This window comes from Daphnia pulex, chromosome 2 (genome assembly GCF_021134715.1).
Source record: "Daphnia pulex isolate KAP4 chromosome 2, ASM2113471v1".
Taxonomy (NCBI): domain Eukaryota; kingdom Metazoa; phylum Arthropoda; class Branchiopoda; order Diplostraca; family Daphniidae; genus Daphnia; species Daphnia pulex.
The window spans coordinates 3,566,742-3,593,875 of NC_060018.1; the positions used below are offsets into that span (position 1 = coordinate 3,566,742).

Genomic DNA, 27,134 nt, shown 5'->3' on the forward strand with positions numbered 1-27,134 from the left:
CGCGCCAGTAGACGGGACGACGGAGACATTTTGAATAATTCACCGACACACGAGCCAATGGATTAAATTTTTCTTTTGGGTTTCTTTCGGCTCCGTGACATGTTTCATGTTTATTCATCGGTTGTGAAATAAAAACAAAAACAAAAAAAGGAACTCAAAAGTGCGGACGTCGACTGTAAGTTCCTCAAGAAGAAAAATTTTGTCTGAAGACAAATCACAAATTTTAATTTTCGCAGTGCCACCGCCACACACACAGAGAGATAACATGAGTGCGCCGTGTTGTTTTGTTTGAAGGAGGCCGTTACATCACCCGGAGCTGCGTTTTCACCGGATCTGCGAGAAGACAGGTGAGTCATTTCTTTCTCTTCCCGCTGTTATCATCTCATATTATATTCACCGACTCTCCTATATTCATACCAACCTGCTGGATGGACAATTTGGCACTATAGGGACGGCCATAAAGTCCTGAAACAATTTTTCCCTTTTCTTTTCGAATAAAAGTATCAATATACGATAGTTGAATGCGACTTTCACGTAAGTTGAGAAGTTACAACAGGAACGACTCGATATGTCTATGGGTATTGCGTGAATTATTTCTATCGCTGATCCTCTTGTACACTGGGAGACCTTACAATTGTCGCTCGTTCGTGAAGAAATGTCAAACCCCAAAAAACAAAACAAAAAAGAAACTCATCTTTGAAGAAAAAACAGAGTTCAAGTCTATCGAATTAATTCTTTTTTTAAAACATGTGGGTGTGACCCCCCGTTTATGATTCATTCAGTTCCGGAAATCAGCGAACGGGAAAAGTAGTTAGGCTACCACGACTTATTTTTCCTTCCGAAAATAAAAATAAATAAATCTAGAAATTGTCTGACGGGTAAGACGGGGGGCTCTGCGTTTGATGTCTCGGCATTTCGCTTGGCTGCTCACGTCTGTTGATCGCATTCGAAGTCCGCGCTGGAAGCCACGTCTGGAAAAATGAACGACTAAGACCAACAACACAAGGAGGTAGTAGATAGGGGCGACTTGACCGCCAGTGAGCTTTTTTTCCTTCTTCTTTTTTTACAGGAAAATAATCATAACGTATTATACGACATGCATCGGGCAGGCCGGTTGTCCGGTTGTTGTTATTTTCCAGTTTAGAATTTTCGTCTCCCCCCACTCTCCTTCCACTGTGTATAGTTAGTACGAGACCCGACGTCAACCCAAACCGGATGAAAAGGTCCTCTGGGTTAGGCTTCAAGCATAGCGACAAAAAACTGTACACGGTTGCAAGCCGGCCTTAGAGCCATTGAAGCAACAACGAATTGAAAAAAGGCCCTGGACTGCGCTCTATGTCTTCTCTCTCGTCCAATTCTTTCGGTTTGGCCCCTCTATATCCCGTTCTGTGCTGCGTGCGGGTCAAGAACGGTTAAGTCTTCATATCTTGTTAAGTGAGAAGAACGTCAAAATCACAACTGTCGTAATAACCAAACAGCAACTGACACTTTGACCAAATGTTACGGTTTCTTTCGGGGGGCCTCTCTCTCAAATGCCAATATTCGCCACTGTCAAATCCTCATAACCTTTTTTTTCTTTTCTTTCTATTTTGGTTTGGTTTTTACCTTTGGACGACTTCTTGCGCCATCGGTTATCTAACACACACACACACACCGGGACTCCCGATATTATTAGTGTCTAGAATAGTAGTAGTATAACTAGTATTTAGTTGGGGGTTTTTTGTCTTCCTTTTCTCTATACGGCGGGTTCTATTGAGAATAGCACGTTCCTTTCCGCCATTAAAAACAACCATTAATGAAAGATGTTAGACGATAGTTGAGTCACACTGGCAAATGAGCGGCCCATCCTAGTTCGCTGCGCATTATCTCAAATGTACTCCCCGCTGGTCTTTCTTTTTTTAATATCTTTCCTTATAACTTCCTTTTTTTTTTCTTCATCCCAAAAAACAGCTGATGAACGAAACGAATGAACATTGAGTTGAGTGACCATCTTGTTTTTTGTTTTTCTTTCGACCATTTGTGGAATGGAATTAAAAAGAAAATAAGAAAAAAGATTGCGTTTTTTTCTCTCTCTCATTGGAAGTGCGCAGTGTTTCGCAGTTTGGTCGAGGGCGTCACTCGTCAAACAGGCCAGCCATCAGCCAGTCACATCAACTCTGGCCGTCAGTCAAGAGAGAGAGAGAGAGAGAGAGATATTTTTGCGCCAGACAAAAAACAACGAAAAGGGAAGGTGACCTCAGACCGGTTCCGGCATCGCTCTCCCATCTCTCTCTTCCTCTCCAGACTTTTCGGTGCGCTGAATAATCAAAAGCTTTTGGAACTCTGACGACACGTAATACGACTGACATGGACGACCGAGATAACAGTCGAGCAAGTTCACGGTCTCTGCGCTGTTGCTAGAAGAAAACTAAGAAGAGAGAGAGAGAGACAAACTAAAAGGATATAGACTCACACAGACACAAGAAGAATAAGAAGAAGAAGATAAGCTGATAATGCGAGAAGCCCCGGCGTGACTGGCCCATCTTCTTTTGCTTTTTCTCTATGTGTGTGTGTGTGTGTGTCGGGATTGCGCCGAACCCTTTGCACAAACACCAACGAATGGCGAGTCGCAGATAATATTGTAGACGCATAATAAGACTGATAATATCGTGGCGGCCACATTTCACCCATATAATGGCCGGCAACAACAACAACAGGATCTCGCAGAGCGCAAAAGTCGCGCAATGCAAATTTGAAAGAATAAACATATCCTGTCGTCCTCCAAAAGAAATAAGAGAAGAAGGAAATATACACACACAACTCTAATGGACTTTAGACTATCCGGCAGCAAAGAGTCTTTCATGGCCTTTTGCATGTACATAAGTCGACGCGCGAAGCCAAAAGTGGTGATTATTATGTGTGTGTGTGTGTGTATAATACATGGGCATGTTATATGCATCGAAAGTTTAAGAGAGAGAAAAATCATCAATAGATCTTGTGTTGTGGGTGGAATATGGCCAGGTGACATGAAAGACGAATGGCGTTTCTCCATCTATATCCTCAAAGTCAATTTTTTTTTCGTGTACACGTACGTGAATGTTTTGAAAAGCGACGATGACTTGATGGTCCCGGGATCGACAAAAAAATCTATGGTTCACTTCGTTGTTTTGGCTTGGCCTTGATGCGTTAGAATAGAGAAAAAACTAGTCGTGAAGCGATTCGGTTGTATAGACAGGCGAAAGAAAACGAAATTCTGAAACATTTGTATACTGTGAGTGTACTTGAATGACGTCATACTCCCGGAGATTGTTCAATAGACCGTAAGGGAGAAGGAGGAGTATCCGGTATACTTCAGTCGTCAAATGAAGGCAATTAAATAAGCCAATGGCAACAGTTGCTCGATAACGTTTAAAACTAATTTGATCCCGACCTGAATATGTTTGTGTGGGGATTTGCGCCGAACCCTTTGCACAAAAACCAGCGAATGGCGAGTGGCAGATATGTAGAGATAATATCTTGGCGGTCATATTTTACCCTTACAAATAACCGACAACAACAACAGCATCTTGCGGAGCGCAAAAGTCGCAATGGAAAAAAAGGAACAAAAACAAGCCTGATCTGCAGTCGTTCGACAAATGAGATTTTTAGTGAACCCTGACTGAGATAAAACAAAAATGTCAAGAGAAAATAGTTGCAGTCAACCGCCTATAACTCAGGAATAATCGTACTCCGTACTGTATCGCGATTCACAATCAACGTCACCAAACATTCAAAAAGTAAGAATAGATAGACAAATTTGTCCTACCTTTAAGCCTGGGAAATACGGCCAGGCATCCACATTTGCTCCATCTATTCCGCTGAAAAGTTGAAGACACCGAGAAGGATAGGAAAAAAGGACGTCCTCGTGAATACACCCACACACACATGGATATACACGAGGGCAGAGGGGATTAAAAGAAAGTGGAAGAAGAGATCCATAACTCGATCGACATCGGTAGTTTCTCCAATCCAGAGGGATGCTGTTTTTCTAAATGAAAAATGAAAAATGGGTTACGAAAAATCTTTGCAGAAAAAACATGAAAGGACAAGTTGAAAATGAGATAGTGGGTAAACCCTAATTGTTAATAACATGAGAGTTTAAGGTTAACATGTGATATGCGTACTGCATTTTTGCAAGTCATGCATCTAGCAGGTCACAGAAATCAATGTAACGAAAACCATTACCCAAGTGATGATGTTAAGATTATTGCTGCTGACAGGTGAATACAAGCACAAGCAAAACTGGCATATCTAGTGGTTATGATGGCTGTCTCGTCTCTGGGCTCAAATCTGCCCAAAGGAACAGGTTACATAGTGCAAACAAACTGCCATGCATAGACAGGGGGCTAACATGATAGTTGCTATTCAGAAACTAGCATTTCACAAATTTTTAATTGAGTTTACCAATCATTCTATTTAAAAATTATTAGTTTTATTTACCTGGTAAACAGCATCCTGAAGTGTGTAATTGAATTATTCCATAGATAAGGAGATTTAAGAGTTTTTGAAAATTTTCTTTGTTAAAGTTCTGTGAAATAAAACGAAAGCAGCAGACGACACTAATCATTTAATCAGCCATGCTTGTTTAAGATATCGATAGAAATTAAAAATCGACCCCCTCCCCTAAATCCCAAAACGATCAAAACTGATTTCTTACTCGCGCTCGACGGATTTGCTAAAACGGATTCAGGATTGTATTGGTATAGTCTAATAGATCCGTGGAACAGCAGATCGAGATTATTTTCATATCAATCTGTTCGTCTCAACAAATTTTAAAATACAGCCTACCGCCTACCGCCTCCCTGGACGGATAAGATCAAAATAAAAATTGTCATGAAACCCGCAGAAAGACCAAAAACCCGCCCTAATACCAGAGGACCCTTTTGGAAGCCAAAAGGAAATATATCCTGTCGTCCTCCAAAAGAAATAGAAGAGAAAAATAAATACACAAGACTGCCGGATGGCATTTCTCCATTTCTCAATTCTCAAAGTTGATTCCTTTTTTCGTGTTTACGTAACGTACGTGAATGTTTTGAAAAGCGTCCTGGGCGCGAAAATTTAAAAAAATAAAAAAAATCTACGGTTCGCTGTGCGTCTTGGCCTTGATGCGTTAGAATGGGAAAAACTCGGTGTGAAGCGATTCGCTTGTATAGACAGGCGAAAGAAAACGACTCTGAAACATTGAGTGTACTTGAATGACGTCATACTCCCGGAGGTTGTTCAATAGACCGTAAGGGGGAAGGAGGAGGTGGGAGGGAGTAGTATCCGGTACTCTAGTCGTCAAATGAAGGCAATTAAATAAGCCAATGGCAACAGTTGCTCGATAACGTTTAAAACTAATTTGATCCCGTCTCACGCGTTTGTGTGGGGACGAATTTGCCAATTTTCCACTTAACCTCCAATTAAGTTTTTTTTTTTGTAGCTAGACAATTAACAATCGCTATTTAATTTATATCGTGTTGAAAACTTGAAATGTCCCTGTTTTTTTATTTGTTTGGTTGGTTGGTTTTTTACCAGGGAGGGGTTCTTTTCCGTCACGGGTTTACTATAGACTCGGTCGTCGAGTTGTTTTACAGTTTTCTCGAGTTGCTCACGAAGGACGTGAGTTGGCCGGCTCATTTTTTTTTTCCTCCATGCGACTTTGTATTCACGATGTCATTGAAAAAGGTCCGTTGCTTTGAAAGAAACCAAATCAAACCTTTCGAGTTAACAAGGAAAAATCAAACGGCGGGTGGTTATATGCCATCATCCATTCTAATTCATCGGATTGATAAATCAGTCCAGTTTCGCCCCTTTCGTTATTCGAAACGAGTCACGAAATCTATGGGTGATTCCATCGATCGTAATAAGGCAAACACGATTTTATTTTTCACAAAATTGTGATTTGCTATACCTCGTTTGTCGACATGATTCAAATTGGTGTCTATCACGTAATGGCTGATTTAAAAAAAAAATTCCGAATATTTCCCCTGCGCCATTTGCGAGCCCGCGTTGCTGGACACCGCAAAAATCGACGGAAAGTGCCCGCAGTTGTGCGCACGGCCCTTTCGGTCGTCGTGCAATCAGTTTGTGGGTGGCCAATTATGAACACGGACGCCCTTCAAACGGCGACCGCAATATATAGTAGAGGCTATTCGCCGTAGTATAGAGACATGGCGAGCGTGTGAACGGCACGCATAAGAGCTGGACTTTTCACACCCACATTTGTCGTCCCACATTCGAACAATCAAACACACGGGCAATGGGTAAAGAGAGAGAGAGCCCCATCGTTATAATCGCCCAGATATCAGCACACAATCACAAAAGAGAAATACAGTCCGCGTAGAGTATACACATTATAAATGGCTATGTAGTAGCGGAATGCCATACAAACTACACAGCAGCGCTCTACACTCTAATCAATTGAGAAATCATCCTTGAACCAAACCGTGCCTTGTTTCTCTCTCTCTCTCTTTCTCGCTAACAATAAAATATATAGAAAGTCTATTTCTTCTCTGCCCCCATCGTTCGGGAGCTGCTGCTGCTGCTGGTCCGACCGGCCACTAATTGCCTCGGTGCGCTATACAGCCAACCACCGATCATCATTCACGATCGGAGAATTCCATTTTTTATTATGGATATCTCTCTCGGAGAAATGTTGGATGGCCAACGAACAATAGGCCTTTGTGTGCGTGTACCTACAGGTGCGCCACCCTCCAACGTAACCACCAAGTACCTCCCCCCTCGTTGTGTATACGTACCTCCGCTATAAAAGTTATATTTTTTCTTCCCTTGGAGATAGCTGTTGGCCAACTTCTTCTGCCGAGCAATAGCAACACTACTACTCCATTATTCTTTTTCTACCCTGTGAATAGTGTAGTAGTAGTGTAGTATACAGCCATCTCTCCTCCCCTTCTAGACACTTTGCTCACCAGCCTTGTCTTGTGTATCAAAAAGTACGGGCCTCTCATCGTCATTCCGTCAGTGAATCGGATTCCGTCATCGGTGTCGGATCGTTTTCTCTTTTCCTTCGGTGCGCGGACCGACATTCTCGGCATTCCACAACAACAAGGACGGATCGTTGCTTTTAAAAGTCGTTGTGGGTGTTTGTTACTTTGACAATAACGTCGACGACGTTTTTTTTTAAAAAAAAGTGTCGTCATTTGCATCGCAGTTACACACACAAGTCGTGAAAACAACGAATTTCAAAAACGGTTATTGCGTCATTTTCTCCGACTGGGAAAAGTAGAAACTATTTGAAAAAGTTTTCTGTTTAAGGACAAAGGGGGGAAAAGAAAAATCCTGTTAAGAGGTTTTTTTTCCCAGTGAAATCGCGAAATGTTTACCAATGAAACTACAAGTTGGCGACGCGCTCCGTTGCGTCACGGCCAGCATCAGCATCCGGCGTGCGGCGGTGACGACGGCTCTTGTGTCACCGCAACTACCGAATCGACCACATCTTTCCCAATCAACCGAGGCTCCGTCCTTCGCATCAAATCCATTCCAGTAAAAAGAACAAGAATCTTATACAGAAAATTCCTTTTTTATTTATTTCTTTCTTTCGTTCGAATTTCTTCTCTTCGTCTTTAACGGAATGCAAAAGGTTATTCCACCGGATTCAATTGATCCGTGTTTTTTATAAAGGCGTCATTAACCTAAGAGAAAGAAAAAAAAGAGGCTCTGCGCATGAACAAGTTTCTTATATTCCTTCTGTTTTTCCTCATTTCCCAATTGGCGATTCCAATGGGAGGAAACGACAAAAGTTCTCTTTCAACTCTCCTTTTTTATTCATTTCCTCTTAATTTTTGATTTGCACTTGGCTGATGATGTGCTTCAAGGGAATATCAACTCGGGTTGTTGCCAAGTTGTCAGTCGTCCATCAAGCCGCCCAGTCCCAAGTCAATCTCCGTGTCATGCCAGCAGTTGCTTTTGCCCTTTCAAAATAATTGAGAAAACTAAAAGAAAAGGGAAATGAGAAAAAGAAAAGAATAAGCGAATGAGGAGTAGGGTATATGTGAACCTTTGACCCGCGCTCTGTCTTGGAAAATTTGTTATCAAAACACTTCTCCCTTTCTCTCTCCGTTTTTCTTAGCCGGGCCGGGTCTGATGAGAGACTCCGGAGAGACTCTGGAGAGTGAAGATGGATACGCCGGAAGGGGGGAATTTAAAGCGCAAACAGACACGAGAGAAACGAAAGATATTTACCCACATCTCACTAACTTATGATTATTATTTGTAGACACAAGGAAGCGAAGAAAGTTGTGTGTGTGTGTGTGTGCGCGCGGGGAAAACTTATATACGTATATAGCCCCATAGTAGTTGTTTTGCCCGGATTGGGATTTTCGGTTGGTTGGCCATTCCACATGTTATTCGTGTGTGCGTGTCTTGATGGGTTGGCGGCGGCCTTCTGGTTCGGTTAAAGAAGATTTTTTTCTTTTCTTTTCTTCTTTCCTTTTTCTTCTATTAAGAGAGGCTGCGTTATACCTCCATCATATGAGGAATATATAATGAAATGGGATAATTACTCGCTCCTTTGGAGCCGTCGGTCGTGTTATTGGTTTCTTATAGAGTCTCTCTCTTTCTTTCTCTATGTGTGTATCTTATCGGCTCGTATTTTGCCCTCCCCACAACAACAACAACAACAAACCATTTAGAAGACAACACACGAAAATGAAAATGAATCCTTTTTTTCATCTGTTTTTTTACTTGTCGAAAAGGGCAAGTAGAAAAGACGAAGGTGGTTGTGTTTGTTTTATCTTGGATTCCTTTTCCACCGTCAGCGCGGTGTATATCCATATCCATATGCACAGACGGAAGAAAATAAAAACTAATCTCCAAAGAATTCCCCGGCAGTCTCCATCTCCAGACGGCCAGCAGCGAAATGAAAATGAAGAAGAATGTCAAATTGCTGTTTGAAAAGTATATTCCTGCATGGCTCCTGCCATCGTCTATAAGGAACTCCTGGAACTCTGAAAGGGACGATGTTATAATATATCTAAACAACGGTGTCACGTTTTCATCCACCGTCTTCTCCACTTGCTGGCTATCGTCTAGTGTTGCTGCCCCCTTTTTTTCTTTTCATTTTATTATTCTTAATTCCTCCTATTTGGTTTGGCGGCCACAAATCCAAGAAACCCGAAAAGAAATAAGAAAAAAAAGACAAAAAAGCAAACGGATGAGATGCTGATACGAAGAGAAAGAAACAACACCGAGAAAGTCCATTCCCCAAAAAGTAATAGAAGCTCGATACCTTGAGGCACCTCTTCTTTTTCTTATGCATGAGACTGCATATGAGCCATCTGCTGCTGCTGCTGCTGCTGCTCTTCTATAGCGCGTACAATAAGACATGCCAGCAGCACTCCTATCCCCATAGACTTGGTTGTGTGTGGTTGCTCTTCCATAGGAGACCAAGGGGTGTGTGTGGGTAGTACCCACATCTTATAGCAGTCCATGCAGTGTGTGTGCGTGTGGGTACCTTCCTTCTATTTTCTTGGGTTACCTGAGACGGTGAAGGACTCGGCATCGTCAGTCAGTTAGTGCTAGGCGCTCCGAACGGTAGCCACCTCCACATCATCCTCTTTTCTCTTTTCCTTTGGCTGTGCATTATTTTATCACAGCTAGAAAAGTGAGAACTTTTTTTTTGGCAGTAGCTTAACTGTATGCAGCAGGTGTGTGTGTGTGTGTGCGAGTGAAACTGTTGGCTGTCTGGATGCTATTGTCGTTTGTTGTTTGTGTGTTTGTGATGCAGTGTTATTATTAGTAGTATAGTATTTCTAGCCATTTTGGAAACCAGCAACGGAATTCGTTGGCTATTCTTCTGGCGGGGCAGTTTTGAAAAAAAAAAAGAATAGGAAAGAAGCAAAGTGTTTCTCTCTCGATATATATTACAGTGTGTGTGTGTGTGTCTGTCCGTTTCATTCCGGACCTGACCGGCATTACAAATGAGCGGCTGCTAAAGAAAGAAAGAAAAAGAAACAAACAAACAAGGGAAAGGAGGAAGAAAGAAAATATTACAACTCACCAAAAAGTCGAGAGAGTGATAGATATATTTTCTCCCCTTTTTCGTCCAGGAACAAGCCCAGGTAAAAATATAACAACAATTTTTATTTCTTTCTGTGTTGGAGAAAAAGAAACAATTAGCGTTTATTAGAGTCGAGTTGATCCAATTTGGTCCAACTCAAACTGGACAAAATGAAAAACAAAACTCAACTCAAGTGTATATACCATATCTCTAACCTAAAGAGAGTACCCAATTTTCGGACGAAACAACGCCCGGACTGGGCCGTTGCCCTTATTATTGTCCGCCTTCCTTCCCATGTGTATGTTGTCTGTTATCTAATGGGGAAACAAAAAGAATTCGGGACCTGTTGGTGAACAAAAAAGGGAGCGCCGTCGAGCTGAGCGACTGACTGCTGTTGTTCATTTTCTCTCCCGGTCGGCGTTCTTCTTCTCCTGGAGAGATTGGGCGCGGTGTCGGACCGAGCTAGAGAGAGAATAAGACAAAAACAAAACAAAAAAAAAGTATAACAAAAAGATGAGGCAGCAGCGACGATATGTTAGAGCTCAATAAAAAAGTTTCTGGTAGCAGCAGTACTCTGGCATTTAGGTCGGATTGCCAAATGAACGTAGCGACTACTAAGGAAGCGGCTAATGGCTGAATCGGCCTCGTTTTCTTTCTCGACTTTTGGCTCATTGCCTGGACTCTTGAGACTAATTGGACATTGCGTGATCGGCATACCGCGCAACTGTACGGCGACGACTATAGGATGTAAAGGGAGAGAAAAGAAGAAGCGAGTCTGAGATAGAAATAATAAAATATAAGAGAAAGGTGAAAACCTATCCATCCATTTTGGAAAGATATTCGCAGAAACCGGAATTTGTATGACGGCGGGATATAGACGGGAGCTGCAGGATCCGCTGGCAGGCTGTGTCTTATACATATATACATATACGTAGATGATGGCTATTATTATTATTCCCTCTTTCATCTCCTTATTGTGTCGAAATCTGCTACAAAACTGGACAGACAGAGAAGAATCGACGGGAAAGCTTTTCTCTCTCTCTCTCCAGTCTCTCTCTAGTCCAGTCGCTGCTGCCCATAGTGTGTGAAAGGACCCCCCTCTGGTCCCACAACTCCTCCCGTCTGGTATTTTTTCGATTCATTCAGTTTTCATCTCGCGAAAGACGAGGAGGAGGAGGCGAATCCGGCGGCGATGATCCGCGCTCTGATCGTTTGTCATATTTTTTCCTTGGTCCTTTCTCTCTCTCTTTTCTTTTTGGCTATATATCCAGCAGTTGTTCTACTCTCTCTCTTGTCTTCAATAGACACACACACAAATTCTTTTCTCTTCATTCCAGTTCATCATCATCATCTGTTCTTCTCCTCCCTTTTGTCATTGACAGACACACCTCTGTATAGAATATCCCCCCTCCGTCGTAAAATAAGAATTGTTTTCTGAAATAGATTTTGTTGGACAGTATATCTGCCAGTCGGGATGTAGCTATCCTTAAAAAAATGTAATACGGCGGAAGAGAAGAGAAAATAAGAAGAAAAAGCGGAGAAGTCGGTCGCTAGACGAACGTCCTGGCTGTAGATAGCTGATAGCTCTGTAGATGGAAGAAAACATTGAAAACAGATATCCGCCACAGGGGCGGATGATGAAGTGATGTGGAAATTTGTGGGGCGCTCAAAAGTCAAGAGATTTTCTTTTTCTTTTTTCCCAAAAAAAAGAGTTGGAACACGAAAGATGTGGAAAGCAGGCGCGAGGACGGACCTACTAAACAACAATGTGTAGAGAGCCCAAGTGATGGAGACGGGCCACACAACAGGTCGTGCCATCATGTGTCAGAAAAAGGTGAATCAAAACGTCGGGGATATGAAAAAGAAGAAGGAATCAAAATTCGAAAAAGAAGAAGAAGAACCGGGGGGCAGTTATTGCAGTCGGTCGGGGCCCCAAATTCCACACATATAAGGATCTGCCCGCCTGCGAGGCGTGTTGATATCTAACCCCCGATCCATCTCTCCATTTTCTCTTTGCTTTTGAACACATTTCCCGCCGAGACTTTTGACGTGTCTGTTGACTTACTTCTTACACGGCAAAAGGCCCTATGCTCTCTCTTCTTCTTCTTCTTCTTCTTCTTTTGGGCGGAATTTGTTTCCTTAGGTCAAACGAGCCCAATGGAATTTCTCCATCGCTGGGCACAATGAATCGAATTTGTCCCCCCCGACGATGAATAAGTTTTCTCTTGTGTGGCCCATTTCTTTTTTTTCACAAAAACCATTTCTATGGAGAATTGTTGTTGATGTGCAGAGACGACAACCTTCTACGTGTATATCGCCCCTATTGGGCCCATTTAGGAGCCAAAATAGCCGGCTGCCAGCCCCTGTCATGATAATAACACACAAATAGACAAACACAGCAGACAATGTTGTTGGCTTTGGGTTCCGCCCGGCAGCCATCGTAATATCAAGCCAGCCAAGTGAAGTCATCTGCATCTCCTTCGCTTTTTTATGGCTGATGCTCCTCTAGCCGCCCTGTGTGTCTGTGTGTGTGTCTTTTCTGCACACGGGAAAAAGAGACTCTCCTTTTCTTTCTCTCTGTTCCACTTGGTTGGATGTCCATCAAACCGTCCCAAAAAGTTTCTACATCGCAGCCGAAACGACGGCGACGTTATTCCCATTCCGGCTACCGTGGCTTGTGCACAGCCAAACGTCAATGCAAAGTCTCAACTTTTCTGTTGACTTATTCTTCTTGCTCGTTGGCCCAGCAAGAAGAGTCGGCAACACAAAAACTATTACCAAGAAAAAGACGCGAGCGGTACAGTACACGTAAGACGCGCAGTTCAGCCATTTTAGGCGATGTTATGGTTCCTTCTTTCTTATTATCAGAAATATGTTTCCTCGTCGCTGGCAACAACAAGTCGAGTGGCCGGCTTGTCTAATTGCGTTTTGAGTCCAGTGGACAGGAAAGATGACTCGGAAATTGCGTTCACAACACCGAAAAGAAGAAGCTAAGAAGAAGATGACTAGTATGGATTGTCCGTTGTCAAGTCCAGATTCTTATTCCCAGGTTTTCCAATTGACGGGTTCTTCCAACACCTGCTGGAAACCCTGCCAGGTGGAAATGACCGTCACGCAGACGTGTATATAGCCAGAGAACTTTTTGGTTTGGAGCTTTTATTTCAGCCAAAGTCACTCAAGGCTTCCCCCCCCCCCCCCTTTTTTGCCGACTTGTGTCTTTTTATGTTTGGGTCCCTTTTTTTAAAAACTCTGGGAAGGTTTTGATGTGTTAGAACAACTGCTGACCACATGTGTAATACGTGTAAACCTTTGCTTCTTGCTTGGCGGTTACGTTGATAGTCTTCTAGCAGCCCCAACTATTTTCCTTTTTTTTTTCTTTTTTATTTCGTAACTTTTATGTGTGTGGCATTTTGGTCGGTTGGTCATTCACGCTGCTGTACACCTTAATAACACATCGGCCATCGCACTCGCCCAAGACGGCCGAGTTCCTTGACACTCTTTACCCACTGATTGAAATGGCGACGTTCATTGAGTTTGCGGTAAGGGTTATCAAGCGCGCTTATACGTGGAACATCCCAAGGCCTACTTGGGTATCTAATAATAACACAAGGATATGCCCTTAATAATAATAACAAGAAAAAAAGGTCGACATCATTTCGCTTTGATGACCTGTTCTTGGGTTTTTTTCACTCTGCGTTTCCATGAAAAATGGCCAGCAGAACGTCCACAAAAGAGAAATCTTATCCCCCCCTATCTGCCCATGGACTTGAAAGTGGCAGAAAGAGCCTAAAAGGTGGATTGCCAACTCCACCCCCATCTGTGGCCATGGAGAGTCTGTGAGTCTCTCTGGTGGGAAATCTAAATCTTGTGCCTTGTTTCTCTTCTTCTTCTCCTTGTCACAAAAATCGTTCACAGAGGTGGAACGGTATTTTTCTCTCTATACCCTTGGATTTTCATCTTTTTTTACCTTTTTCTACCTCTCCCTCTCTCTCCCTGTGTACACCTTTTTTTTAAAAAGTTCTTTTACCTATATCCCCATCAACCTTTTATTTTCTTCTCTCCCTTCCTTCCTTCTTCTTCTCTCCACGGATTGACTTTTTATTCTTTATCGTCTTGTACGGAGAAGAAGAAGAAGAAGAAGGGCCCCAGAAAAACCTTCACAAGACAAGAGTTTTGTCTCTTCTTTATTTCTTTTTCTCTCCCTGGCATTTTCAAATAACCTCAGCACACCTTTCTAGATTTTTTCCCGTCTTCCTGGAACACAAGAAAACTAACCCCCCTGGAAAACAAGCCGAGGATAAATATTATACACGTATCTTCTCTATAGAAAGACATTAAACAACTTGCTCTTTTTTTCTGGGGGCCTCTTTTTTGAAAGCTTTTTCAAAGAATTGATGTCGTCGTCGTTCATTCGAAGTATTGCCAGTTCGATTAGTTTTCGTTCTATTCTTCTGTGTTGTTTTGTGTGTGTGTGGGGGAGACCCGAGACCCCGTCCAAGGGATTGACTTTGAGGGGGGAAAAAGGGGACGGATGTGGGGCAGCAGCTCGGCTCTCATATGTGCCCTGAATACGTTGAACAACTTAAATCCCCTTTCCAAAAGTCAAGGAATCAGGAAGACAAGAAAAAAGTGGAAGCAAAATGAAAAATCTCTTTTTTGTACATTTTCTTTTGTTCCTTATTTTATAGTTCGTTATAGAAATCCCCCCCTTCCGGTTTGACCTCGTTATCAATTCCGTACGAAGTCTGCGCGTTGGCCGTTGGTTTATTCCCGACTTTTGTCAACATCACCATATTGAGCAATAAGAACAAAATCTTTAAAAGGGTTTTTTCTTTTCTACGAAAGTGAAATGAGTCGACTTCCCGTTTGTTGAAACGATTCATTTACGCAAACGAGCGCGGCTGATTTTATCTGACACATTTCACCAAATAAGACACACACAGTTTGATTAACTCTAATTCACAGACTTGATGGACACAATTTTAATGAAAAGTTTTTTTCTTTTCTTTTCTTTCTTGTGTGTCGGAATGGGGAAATAATCACAGCGTATGTTAATCATTCGTGAACGTCTCTCCCGCGCGATAAGGCCACCTGTTGCGTGAACCGTGCTAAAAAAGGCAGCGCGGCTTAGATCTGGTTTTCTTTTTCTTTCTTTCTTTCCTCTTTTTTTCCACATTTCACATCCCGCGTTTACTATACATCGCATCCACTTTTCATTTGTTTCGTTGAAATTTCATTTTCCAACAAACGGCGACAGACTGTTCGTCAGATGGGACTCAGGATAGAGAGAGAGACTCTGCCTGACGTAACAGCTTGACTGCTGCATATATAATCATATGCCCAGTCGTACACTGACACGAAAATGCTCGGTTGAAGAGCCTCCGACTTGACTCCGGCACAACACTTCTTTTTTCTTTTTTTTCATCACAATTCCCCTTATATAATAGCAGTTGGTTTAATAAGTAGGAAAAAAAGAAAAGAGAAGGCCAATATTTAGAGAACAAGTTGGGCGTCGTCGTTTTTCTCCTCCTCCTCTCTCTCTCGGATGAATCAGAAAATCACGCCGCCGGAAAGAAAAAGAAAAGAAGAGATGCGCGCGCGTGATGAAGAAGGACATGTTAGACCGGCTGCCGCTTGATGATTTTTTCTTCTTAACATCTCAACTTTTGAAAATCTTTTTTTCGTGAGTTGAATTAGATAGATGTATACTGTATGTACACTGTTGCCTTGCGTTACGTGATCCCCTTCTTCCTGACCGAAAAAGAAGAAAAAGAAAATGATGAGAGTGAAAACGGTGGAGAAAATGGTGGAGATGCGCGTTCACAAGTTTCAATCACGACAATGAAAAGGGAAAGAAAAACTCAAAAGCGACACGGGAGAGAGTGTGTAAGACTTTTGAACCTGAGTAGATTTGTGATGTTATCACGACCGGAGCATCTTCCCTTTCCAGCAGTTGATTCCATTCGCTGTCGTCTACATATAAATATCTACAGCGCGTACATGTGAAAACTTTCACTACTTACAAAAAGAACTCTCCGTTTAAGATCTAAGGTTTATGTAACCTGTCGAATGTATCACGGGGCCAAGCACGACAGCCGAACGACGGCCATCGACGTCGTTGTCATGAGCGACAAAAAGGGAATTTGGAAGTGCCCAATAGGCACACAGCACAGCACAGACGGCGGCGGGATATTTCTATTCTTTTTAAAAATTAATAGTGGGTTGATGATTCTCACGAGATTCTCATCAGCCCCCATCACTAAATATGCCGAAAACGTTCTCGTCGTTCCTCCTGTTGTTTTAATCCTCCTTTTCTTTTTCTGTTCGTTCCGTTTTCGGTCGGCGTCGGTGGGTGGGTGTGTGTGTGGGGAGGTGACGCCGCTATACAGCGTGTTCTAAGACCATTGATGAAGTGGGCGGTGTGTGGTGGTGGCGGCGGCGGCTCAGGTGAATAGCGGAGGTGGAACCGAAATAAGAAAAGAACTTTTGCTTTTCTCTTCTCTTTTGTCGGTTGCCTCTATTTGATGCTGCTGCGTGATTCTTTTCTTTTTCTCGTTATTCATACAAGAAGAAGACGAGTTCTTTCGTTGATTTTTCCCACGACGTGTGCTGCTTGCTGGCTCCCGGTTCGGCCCAGCTTTCACTCTCGATTTCGCCCGAGCGCGCGCGCGTCAAACATTCGACAAAAAATTCACGATAATAAAAACGCCCGAAAGGAGAAGAAGAAGCCTTCACGTTTTTAGAGACGGAACGCTGACGCTGACGGTGATGATGGGAATCCGACCGGCCGATTTCTCACGTGTGCGTTCACGGAGGCCCGACTTAATACTTTTTTTTTGTACTTGACTCTGACGATTATTATTCCTCGTCTCGGTGCGCACACAACAACAACAGCAACTCTCAGACGGGCGAAAAGAGAGTTAAAGAATCGACTCGTGTCTTCTTGTATTTTATATTGCCCAAGAGCGGCAAGGTTGTCTCGGAACGCGCATGTTTTCTGGTCGTGATCCGGCCGTACAACAAGCAAACAAGAGATGATGTTGTTGTTGTTTTCTTTTCGGGTATATACTATAAGATTGTTAGAGTGTGCTGTACTTTTCCAGTTTTATTCCCCTAACCATCTTATGATCTATGGGCGACTCTTGTTGTTACCTAACAATGGAGGGAATAAGACGTAGCCGTTAAGGGCACGCCCTTGTATTTTTCTTTCTTCACGTTGGGAGTAAGTTGCTGGCCCTTAAAGTCCCGCATAGTGCATTGTTGTTGTGTTCCAGAATACCGAGTTGTTGTTATTGCCGAGGCTCTTAAACTGGTCGAATTTTTTACAATCTCTCCCATTGTCGTTTCACTTTCGTCGACTCTGTTTTGAATTTTTATTAGCGCCTACTTCGTCATCCATCACGTAATGCACTCGGCAAATGGAAGCGGGACCACACCGACTCGTGCGGGACCGTTTTATTTCAGTCTGCCCGATCGCGTGACGGATGGGATTCGAAAATAACATTTGACTGATTTCGATATGAATACCAAAGTGTTTTTTTTTCTTTCGGGGTGATCGTTTAGAGACACAGACAAGAGAAACGGCCGAATAATCGGCTGGAAAAAGAGGAACAAGGACAATCAACGCAAAAACCGGCAAGGCACAGTACAAAGACACAGAAACAAAATGTGAAGGTTTTCCATTTTTCTTTTTGATTCGGATTGGGGGAGGCGAAATGTTTTTTTGTTTTTTTTTTCCCGAGCGTTTGAAAGTGGCCAGACATGGAAAACATCACTCGGAATAATAGGCCAGGCCAAAGAGTCGTGATTCATTCAAAAAGGTTTCACCCAGTCCGTGCGACCAGCGTACTGGTGCGCACTGGACAATTTGAAACAAAAAAACCTTTTTTTTAATAAGTTGACAGAACAAAAAACTGAAATCTGACGGACGACTGTGAAAAGGAGAACCTTGAAGTTCTTTTCAATGTAGTCACGCCACTCCGTGATAATAATAATGTGCTGCTGTTGCAATCAATTTCTGTGTGGGTGTTGCTACTTGAAAAACTTACGGCTTCTTTTTGTTGATTGTGAATAACCCTTTGGATTTGATTTCAGAACGGTGGGCCCATCTCTTGTTGTTGCTGTTGTCGTAGCTCTGACGGCTGGACCGACTGCAGAACTCACCACCCACCACCACCGACGGCCGGAGTCATCAATAACTCCGGTGGCAAGCCTCCAGGTGGCCATTTTGTACATCCGACGACTACCGTTCAAGTCACGATGCGCTGGTTCCGAAAAGGATCGGAGGACAACGCCCCTCGATTGATCAGCCTGTCGCCGCTCCGACAGTTGGACTCGGCGGCTGCGGCCGATGCCGAGGTCGCCGGCGTCGGCCAGTGGGCCAACTACCACCACCTGCGGCACAGAAATGACCAGGACACGGCATCCACCCTGGATCTGCCAATCTCATCCGGTCACACCATCCAGCACCGCCGCTCCAGGTCGGCTTTGTCGGACAACATGTCGGCAGAGCGTTCCAGCGCCTTCGCCGACCACCACTCCCAGCATCACCTTCCCTGCACGCTGAAGAGGAAGCCGGCCGTGAGGCGACGTAGCGGAGGCAAAGGTATGTGTCCATTTGAAGGGTCTTAATTGTGGCGGTTAAGGTCTCAAAGTAATTATTTACTGGTTTCGTGCAAATGTTTATTTTTATTGTGTCTGTGGTAGCGGGGAGTAATTTGTTGAGACCAATTATTTTACAAAAATAATTCTGATCCGTTGAGCGGATGTCAATCGCGGGTGAGAAAATCCATTCTATCGCTTTTGAGCGATTTAGAATTTAGATTTAACATAAAAGTCGATTTTTAAAAGTATCTATCGATTTCTTAAGCACGTGACTAATTAGAAGAAAAGTGTCGTCTGCTCGTTTAAAAAAATGAAACGAAGTTTGGGCAGGTTACAAACGAAACGGAATGATAAGGCTAAATTCGAAATCCAGCTGAAGGTAAAGTAAAATTTGAAACAATTAAAAAGTATATTGTTTAAGTATTCTGATGATTACAATCTATCGGTGAAGCAATTGTGTTGATATGCTAAAACGTGGTAAGCCTGGTAGAAAAATAAAATTTTCTAGTTTCCCTTTGCTTTTCGAGATTAAAGTTGTAACATTTTTCATTTTTAAGTATCATTAAATTTTTACTGTGTCATGTTGTAGTTAATAATTTAGTTTCAACAGTTACTTTACAAATGGTTCATTGGTACTTTTAAACGTTTTGATTTTCTTGGAAGAACAGCACTGCAATCATTTGCCAACAAACCACCTGTGTTTCACAATTTAGATTGTTCAACGATTTCCAAATTCAGCAATGTTTTAGCTTCAATATGTAAAAGCAAAATGCAGCTAGAAAATTTTACCTCCTAGTTTTGACTTCTTCACCGAAACAACTGTAGTTGCTACTACACCCTAAAGATAAAGAAAGGAAAATAACACTAAAAGAAGTTTACTATAAAAGAAAGAAACTAAAGAATATCAACATAATTGCAGGCCTATTTCTGGCAACGACCTGTTAACGTTCCGCATTCTTTGACTCATTACGTATTCACCCCTCGGACAAAAGGCCCGTGATGTAAAGAAAAAGTTTTAGAAAAAGAAAAGAAAAAACAGAAACTTGTTAGTTCTTTTCTTTAGCCCCGTGTTCTTTTTGTTAGTTTTGATTGGATTGGATTTTGATTTAACGTTATTCCTTTTACCTGGTTAGTTAATATGAGTGTTACACATAATTTTTAACCCCCTCGAGGGCCCGAGCTGTTGCCCAAACTTGTCCACAATTTATTGACTGGTAAATCGAGTTGGGAAGTTTAAAAGAAAAGCGAAAAAGGGAGCGACGTCGACCGAATCTCATTTGATTTTTCTTCTTCTTTCTTCGACACAAAAAGAAGATTTTCTCTTTCCAAATAGAAGAAGAGAGCTAGCCGAACTCGTAGAATTGTATAACTGATAAACATCAAAAAGATGAAACAGGGCCAGCAGGTAGAATACGTAAGAAAAGAGAAGGGGGGCACGCATTCTTCTTCTTTTCTATATAAAACGCACGCGGCCTTGCCCATTCTAATTTGCCGCCAAATTGCCCACTTTGAAACCCACGTCGTCCATATCTCTTATTTCGTCAGCATTCTCTCTCTCTTTCTCTCTCGACTTTGATTGAGGAATTTCCCGTAAATGTGTTTTTTCTTTTCGTTGCGTCGTGCTGCCAGGAAATGACGACCGTTGGGTTTTCTCCATTATCTCCTCTGGCCTCTCTCGCATTGTATTAGCGCGCTGTATATGTTTATTCTGCGCGCATATAAATATGTGGCCATCTCCTTCCAGCTGACTCACAGATTCTCCCAAAAAATAACAAACAAGCAATTTCCCAAACTATCCCGGATGTGATTTTCGCATGCAATCCAACATTAAAAAAACAACAACAACAAGTGATTGCGTTGAAAAGCGAAAAGAGACTCTCGTGGCATGGGCCAAGGAGATGCGCATTCTATCACATCCGCCGTAAGAAAGAAGAAAAAACTAACTACCTATCACCGTACAGCCAAATAGCTCCGGCGACCTCTAAATAGTTTCTAACCTCAACAGTCCTCCTGGAGAAGGAGCTGGCAGGGGCCTTTGGCCCTGGCGACATGTACACGTTTATGCTATACGGTTTCCTTCCAAAATTATAAATTGCCAGAAACCCGCTGCTGCCTGTAACATATGTATAAACTCCACCTTTTAATTGCTGGGTCTTTCTCGGTTATAATCAGCTGATAGCTTTTTCCTTATTCGACTCTCTCCTGCTGGCCGTTAACATGTCGGATGCCGTTGTTTCTCCGGCTACGCAATACTATACTTGCAAATTTTTCTTGCACGCCGGTTGCACCATCGTCCTAGTCGGTTGTGTGTGTCAATGGGGCCCCTCCGCTCCTTTTGGTCGGTTCGGAGTTCAGACGTGAATTCCGTTCGAAAAAGAAAAGAAATGAACAAGGTAAACTCATTATCATCTTGGAATGTCTGAAATTATATACCGGGAGTTATGATAGTTAAGGTGACCTCGGGTATGTATTATAATAATCCCCCCGCTATTCAGCGTTGCTTCTTGCGGCGGATTTCCAAGTTGTGGACGGGTCAGACTTCCCAGTTTCTTTCAATTTTTAGTGGCTTCTTTTTTTTTCATATTTAAGTTTCTTTGTTTCTCTTCTCGAATGGAATGTCAATTTTTATATTTATTTCTTCTCCCGACTCGTTTTTCTCTTGTTGTTGTTGTTGTTGTTCCTCCTCCCGCTGAGTGCTGGAAAACACGGTGGAAGGGGGAGAGAGCCAGTGGCGCGTAGGGGCTTGTGAGACAAGATGTCAAAGATACCACCAGCATAAGAGTCACGAGAGAATCCCGACCATGTTCTTCTAGGAATCTTAATGAATACGCTAGTTTATATCTATATTTTAAATTTCCCGACCCTGTCCGTCGCTCACGGGGTCATCATTATCTCTCATGTCGATCTAAATTTGTTACTTTGAATTTTACCTAACATTTTGTCCGTTGTTGTTGTTTTCTCTCGGTACATTTTTTTCCAGGTTCGTGCGGATGGCGATCGTCCATGTCATCGGCCTCGTCGCCCCGGTGTCTTTCCAGCGCCGCCCTGGCCTTCCCGCCAGCTGTGCCCAAGGTGCCGGTCACTGCGGCTCATCGCAATTTCACGACGACCGAAGGGTCATTCGTCCGGCCGCAGCCGACGCCGCGGGTCCGCTACGCCAACCGAGTCCCGCTCCAGTACGACGAAACCAACGACGAGGACAACGAGAGCGAGGAATGGATCCGCTTGTACGGACTCTGCACAACAGATGGCGGCACCGTCTCGGCGGCCACTGGCCGTCGCCTCTCGCCCATCCGGGCCTTCGGTCAGAACCACAGGAGAACGGCCAGCCTGGACAACATCATCGATGGATGTAACGACAGTTCCTCAACGCCATCGATGACGTCCAGCCGAAGAAATCGCTTGAGGGCCCAACCGGCCGACTACCAGCCGGCCGCAGTGGTCCAGAATCGATCGCGGCCTCCTTGCTGGAGTCCTCAGCGCTACATGAGCATCAACAAAGGATCGATATCCTCACCAAAGAGTTCGGTCGATGAGAAATTGTTGGCGATGAAACCGCTGGACGACGTAACTCCCACGTCCAGCCCGGGGTTATTCAAGACCAAACTGAAATCCATCTCGGACAAGTACCTGAAGAATCCGGTGGCCGGAATGGTCACCAACGGCAGAGACACGTTGACCGGCAGTCTGCTCAATCGCATCCGAAACCGTCAGCACCACCATCCCATGAAGGAAGGCGAAACTCCGGAGAAGGCCAACCGGAGTAGTTTCCGCAGCTTCTCGTGCAGTACGCTGCCCTCGCTGGATGATTTCCACCGGAAGAGACTTTTGGCGGCGTCCAGCTCTGCTGGCGCTGCAGCCAACACCTCATCCGAACTGCAGGACGAGCTGGATTCGCCCAACAGTCCCATCGTGTTGCGGGGCGAGCTGGGCGACAGTGACAGCGGGATTGTTCCCGAATGGTCCGACTCCAGTTCCATCTCCGAATCGTCCTACATCCGCCACTATCAACCTTGCCAGCTTCTCTCCTCTTGGCGGAAGCCTCAACCCAAAGTGCGACGCTCCCTGTCGCCCATCTTCCAGTACCGAGCCCTGAACACCAACAACATTTCCGTCGATCAGGTGGATTCCTCGGTCGTTACCGTCTCCTCTCCTGGACTGCTATCCACTTCCGGCGCTTACGAGACTCTCTGGCCCAACGAGGAATCCGAACCGCCAGTTCCCGAACACCATTCCATCTTATCGTCGGCCGATTCCACTTCGGCCGCCAACGGATCGGTGGAAGACTCGGACGACATTGCTCCCGTTCGTACCTCGTCGCCATCACCGGCGGAAGACGAGGAGGAGACGTCGTCCGATTGCGACGAAGAAGATCGTCATGTGGTTCACACGACACGAATTCACATCGAATATCCGCCACCGCCGTTACCACCTGCGTCCGAGCCTTCGCTGCCGGCCAAAAAAGCGGATCACTCACCTCATTACTTGACGGCATCGCTGGATAGGCGGGCCGTGTCCAGAGGCAAATCCTCGTCGGCCGGCAAAGTTGACAGCAACGGAACAACGTCCGTTCACCTCATCAAAATCGAGCGTGATTCGGACAATTTGAAAGCCGAGCTAGGCATTTTCATAGCGAAAAAGAAGCTGACCAGAGGCAGCATTGGTTACCTGGTGGCTCACATTGTACCTGGAGGACTAGTCGCTCGGTATTTGCATTAAATGTTAAATTTCAAATAAATTGAAAACTAATAATTTTTCTATTTTTTTTTAAATTAGGGATGGCCGGCTCCAATTGGATGACGAAATCGTCAACGTGAACGGCCGCCGACTTCGCAATTTGTCGATGGTTCAGGCCAGCGCCGTTCTGCGTTTGCCGGTGCCCGTCGTCGAGATGGTCGTATGCCGGGGCGGAGACTTGCGGGCCAAACGTCGTTCGGTCGACGACATGCTGCAGGAGAACGCGGCGACAATCATCCTGGTCAACGGAGACTCCAAGCCCGTCCACTCGCGTCCGCCGATGGATGAGGAGCCCTGTTACGAGAACGTGATTCTACCGCCAGATGGCGACACGATGGTTCATCGTCTGCATCAGCAACAGCAACAAAAGTCGCCGCCGCAACACCTAGATGACTCTGGCGTGGAGATTAGCGAGAGCGGCAGCTGCAGCTCCGGTTCTCACCTGGAAGCCGACGGTCTCCTGGAATCGGCACCGTCGACCAATGGGAGCAGCGGCGGCGGATCCTTTCGCCGCTCTTCTCAGGTCAGAAAGGCGTTGAACCCGGATAATAATGACCCATCGGCCAGCAGTGGCGACAGCAGCGTCTCGACCACCTCCAGTCGAACTTACAGCGTCAACATTGGTGGCGACCTGGCTGATAGCAGTTGCCCGGCTGGCGCCAACGCCCAGCAGTCCGGCAAGGGTCCGAAAAAAGGTTCCGACTTTTGTACGCTGCCGCGCCGGCCTCGCACGCAAATCTCGCACTCGTTTTACACAATCGTCTACGAGAAAGGCCCGGGCAAAAAGAGCCTCGGCTTTACCATCGTCGGCGGCATCGATTCGCCGAAAGGTCCCATGAGCTTCTTCGTCAAAACGTACGTCAAAAACACTTTTCTTCTTTTCTTATCTTTCTCTAGACTTTCGATCGTAAATTTGTTCATTTTCCTTTTGAACAACAACAAATGGGCTCATTGTCTTTTCCCTTTTTGTTATTTGTTTGTTTAGGATTTTTCCAAACGGCCAGGCAGCCGACGACGGCCGACTAATTGAAGGTAAGAGACAAAAATACTGAGGAGAAAGGAAGACTTTGAGGTTGTACCATTTTCTTTTGGAGAGATACGGGCGAAAAGACAAACGAGTTGCCCACTACCGGTCGTTTACGATAGTTGGAAACACATAAAAAGATAAAAAGGGACAATAAGGGTCCGGGGGGAGAAGAAGAAGAAGACAAAATAAATATATATAACAGAGACAACTTTCTAACGCGCTGACGTCGCCAAACAAAGGGGGAAGTGAAGTCGTTTTGACTTTTTTATAATCCCGAAATGTCTGGTTGACCACGCGCGCCTCCTTTTTATTTTTAAATTGCTGTCGTCTTCTTCTTCTTCCTCTTTATTTTCTCCGGCCGGAGGAGAAGAACCGGTCCTTTGGACAACACCGCAACATATAACAAGAGCGATAGAGCGGCACTCGTGACATACCAGAAAATCCTCCTCCTCCTCCGACACACATTTAATAGAGTGGGAGGGAAAACTTGTCTTATCTCTCTCTCCAAACTAACTCCATTGAGCAGCGATATAGATTACGACGACTGTACCCGCCAACATGTATACGGTCGATGGCAATAGAAAGACAACAAAACCTGGTGGGAGTTGATAGTTGGTAATGCGACTGCCGATTTGGAAATGGCGCTGACCAATTCGCCCTACTTTTCCGTCCACTTACCACCCGGCCATATATAGATAGAATTTCACCGAAAATAATAACAAAGCAAAAACAGACAAAAAACAAGTGTGCTTAAAAAATGTCGAAATTCGCGCATTGTGTTCGGCTCTTTTCTCTTTCTCGGACGGGGAACACTCGGCGGGCCGAAATGGCCACGCTCGCGCATTCCAATGTCGCATGACCGTAACTAACTCTTGTCTAATTCTCTCCACTTTCTTTGATTTCATTCGCCCCTTGCTGAACAAAAGGTGACGAAATCCTGGCCATTAACGGAACCGGCCTCGAAGGACTCAGACACGCTCAGGCCATCGGTTTCTTCAAAGCCATCAAGACGGGCAACGTGGCCCTGCAGATCTGCCGCAGGTTGAGACGCAACCAAATGTAAGGCGTTTACCATAATTTTACCTATAAGAAAAGAAAACAATTTCACTTGTTCCCTTTTAACCTGTTGGAATACAGAAAAAGTAGAACGAAAATAATTCACTTCTTGGCCATGTTTTTGTGTTCTCTCACAGGAGTCCCGACAAATCCCGGTCGTGCAACGATCTGCTCCAAGACACGGGCGACAACGACAGCTGAATATAAACTCGGCCCCACGGATCGCCATGAATACGTCAGTGATGGGTGAACTTATCCTCCTCGATCGCAATCACCGGGCAACCGTCTCTTGTATCCTTATATACATATTCCAACTTATTTTTTTCTTTTTTTGGCTTTCGGGGGTTCGATATTTTTAGAACCGAGGAGAAAATGTATGTAAACGCGTCCGTCCGTCAACTGGTAGACTGTCTGTCACTTTGACGACGCAGGAGGGCCGCTGGCTGATCCTTATAATATTCAAAATCTTTTCAAAAATGTCTACCTTGAATTGTAATCTATGCGGTACATCTATCGATTTTTTGCGTAGTATTTGTATACATAATGTATATCCCACTTTCCCTCTGTCAGATATGATTTCTCTTATATATTTATATAGAAAGAAAGAAAAAAAAAGAGCATTTTTCGAAATGTGTAAATCATAATATTTTCCCTTTTCTTTCTTTTTCATTTTTTCCTGCTGGCTGAGGAAAAGGACAGACATGTCCCACGATATCTGTACATGTGTATCGGCGTTTAGTCATTGCGTGTTCGCAAGTTTTTTTTTCTCTTCTTTTAACTATTTCATCCGTCGTGAATGTCTGCCCGGCTGTCCCGTTATTCTTTCTTTCTTTCATTCTCTCTACATGTAGCATAATGCTCGATCGTTTTCATTCAATGTGTTTGTGTGTATATAAATTGGCTGTCGTGTTATGTGTAATGAACTATTCAAAACAGCAACAACAAAAAAAGAAAAACATTTTTCACGAGTTTTTGACCCCGTTTTTTTTTCCTTCTTCCTTTGGGCTATATCACTCACCGTGCGTATACATCTAGTCCCGCGTCTACCATCCCGCTGAGAGCGTGAACAGATTCCGGGATGACTCGTTTCTCTTATCTTTTCATCTCCTTTTAGAAAAAGAGGAAAAAAAACACACACAAAATCCTTCGGTTGATTGTATAAGAGAATAGCGCAGCGCATATAGACACACGTATAGTACGTACACTGCATCCCTTGGTCGTACATCCATAACTTAAATTGCATAAGAGAAAAGAGTTTTTCCGAGAGAGAGAGAGCGACTTGTTGACGATTTGTTATCATCACACACAAACCAACTGGCTCAAACGCAAAGCATAGAGTTCCGCGCTGCCGTTCCGTTTACATTCGGCCGTGTCTGCATATAATGGTAAGACGTGACCCGCATCGCATAGGGCATTTTCGTTATTTGTTTCCAGTTGGCTGCTGGGTGAATAAATATATGCCGAATTCGTTCCCGACCAAAGAGCTCGAGAGAGAGAGAGAGGCTTTCTCTCTCCTTGTGATGGTCAGGCCACCAGGAATTCTTCATCATCATCTCCGGCTGGGTCCGTCGCGGGATATATTCACGTTGTTACGGTCGTCAGAAAGAAGAGGGAAGAAACGGCGACAGATTTACGATCCCCCTGGAAGAGAAAAGAACTCTCGGGTTGACTCATTCGACATTGAGAGTGCAC

General features: G+C 44.1%; 1 protein-coding gene and 1 long non-coding RNA gene across 4 annotated transcripts; one reads left to right on the forward strand and one right to left on the reverse strand.

Moving 5' to 3' along the window:
* Nucleotides 1-4,627, reverse strand: LOC124188442. The gene is made up of 3 exons (XR_006872358.1): nt 4,459-4,627; nt 4,204-4,308; nt 1-4,006 (listed from the first exon to the last, which is right to left on the reverse strand). It is a non-coding gene; the product is annotated as an uncharacterized LOC124188442 (long non-coding RNA).
* Nucleotides 4,583-26,410, forward strand: LOC124188441. Of its 3 annotated transcripts, none has more exons than XM_046581074.1 (7): nt 4,583-7,503; nt 18,113-18,623; nt 21,603-23,328; nt 23,399-24,214; nt 24,345-24,391; nt 25,313-25,445; nt 25,580-26,410. In XM_046581074.1, the coding sequence occupies exons 1-7, from the start codon at nt 7,336-7,338 to the stop codon at nt 25,641-25,643; spliced, it is 3,465 nt and encodes a 1,154-aa protein (XP_046437030.1). In that variant the 5' UTR covers nt 4,583-7,335; the 3' UTR covers nt 25,644-26,410. The 3 variants fall into 3 exon arrangements, with proteins under 3 accessions (XP_046437030.1, XP_046437031.1, XP_046437032.1); XM_046581075.1 differs by lacking the exon at nt 4,583-7,503 and adding an exon at nt 7,649-10,079; XM_046581076.1 differs by lacking the exons at nt 4,583-7,503; nt 18,113-18,623 and adding an exon at nt 18,695-19,001.
* Nucleotides 26,411-27,134: the final 724 nt, after the last annotated feature.

Excerpts from the sequence above, each read along its gene's own strand:
- LOC124188441 (XM_046581074.1), top strand. The coding sequence starts at position 7,336 with ATGTTTACCAATGAAACTACAAGTTGGCGACGCGCTCCGTTGCGTCAC. Across the intron at positions 24,215-24,344 it reads ATGAGCTTCTTCGTCAAAAC|GATTTTTCCAAACGGCCAGG; the intron begins GTACGTCAAAAA and ends TTGTTTGTTTAG. Across the intron at positions 24,392-25,312 it reads CGACGGCCGACTAATTGAAG|GTGACGAAATCCTGGCCATT; the intron begins GTAAGAGACAAA and ends GCTGAACAAAAG.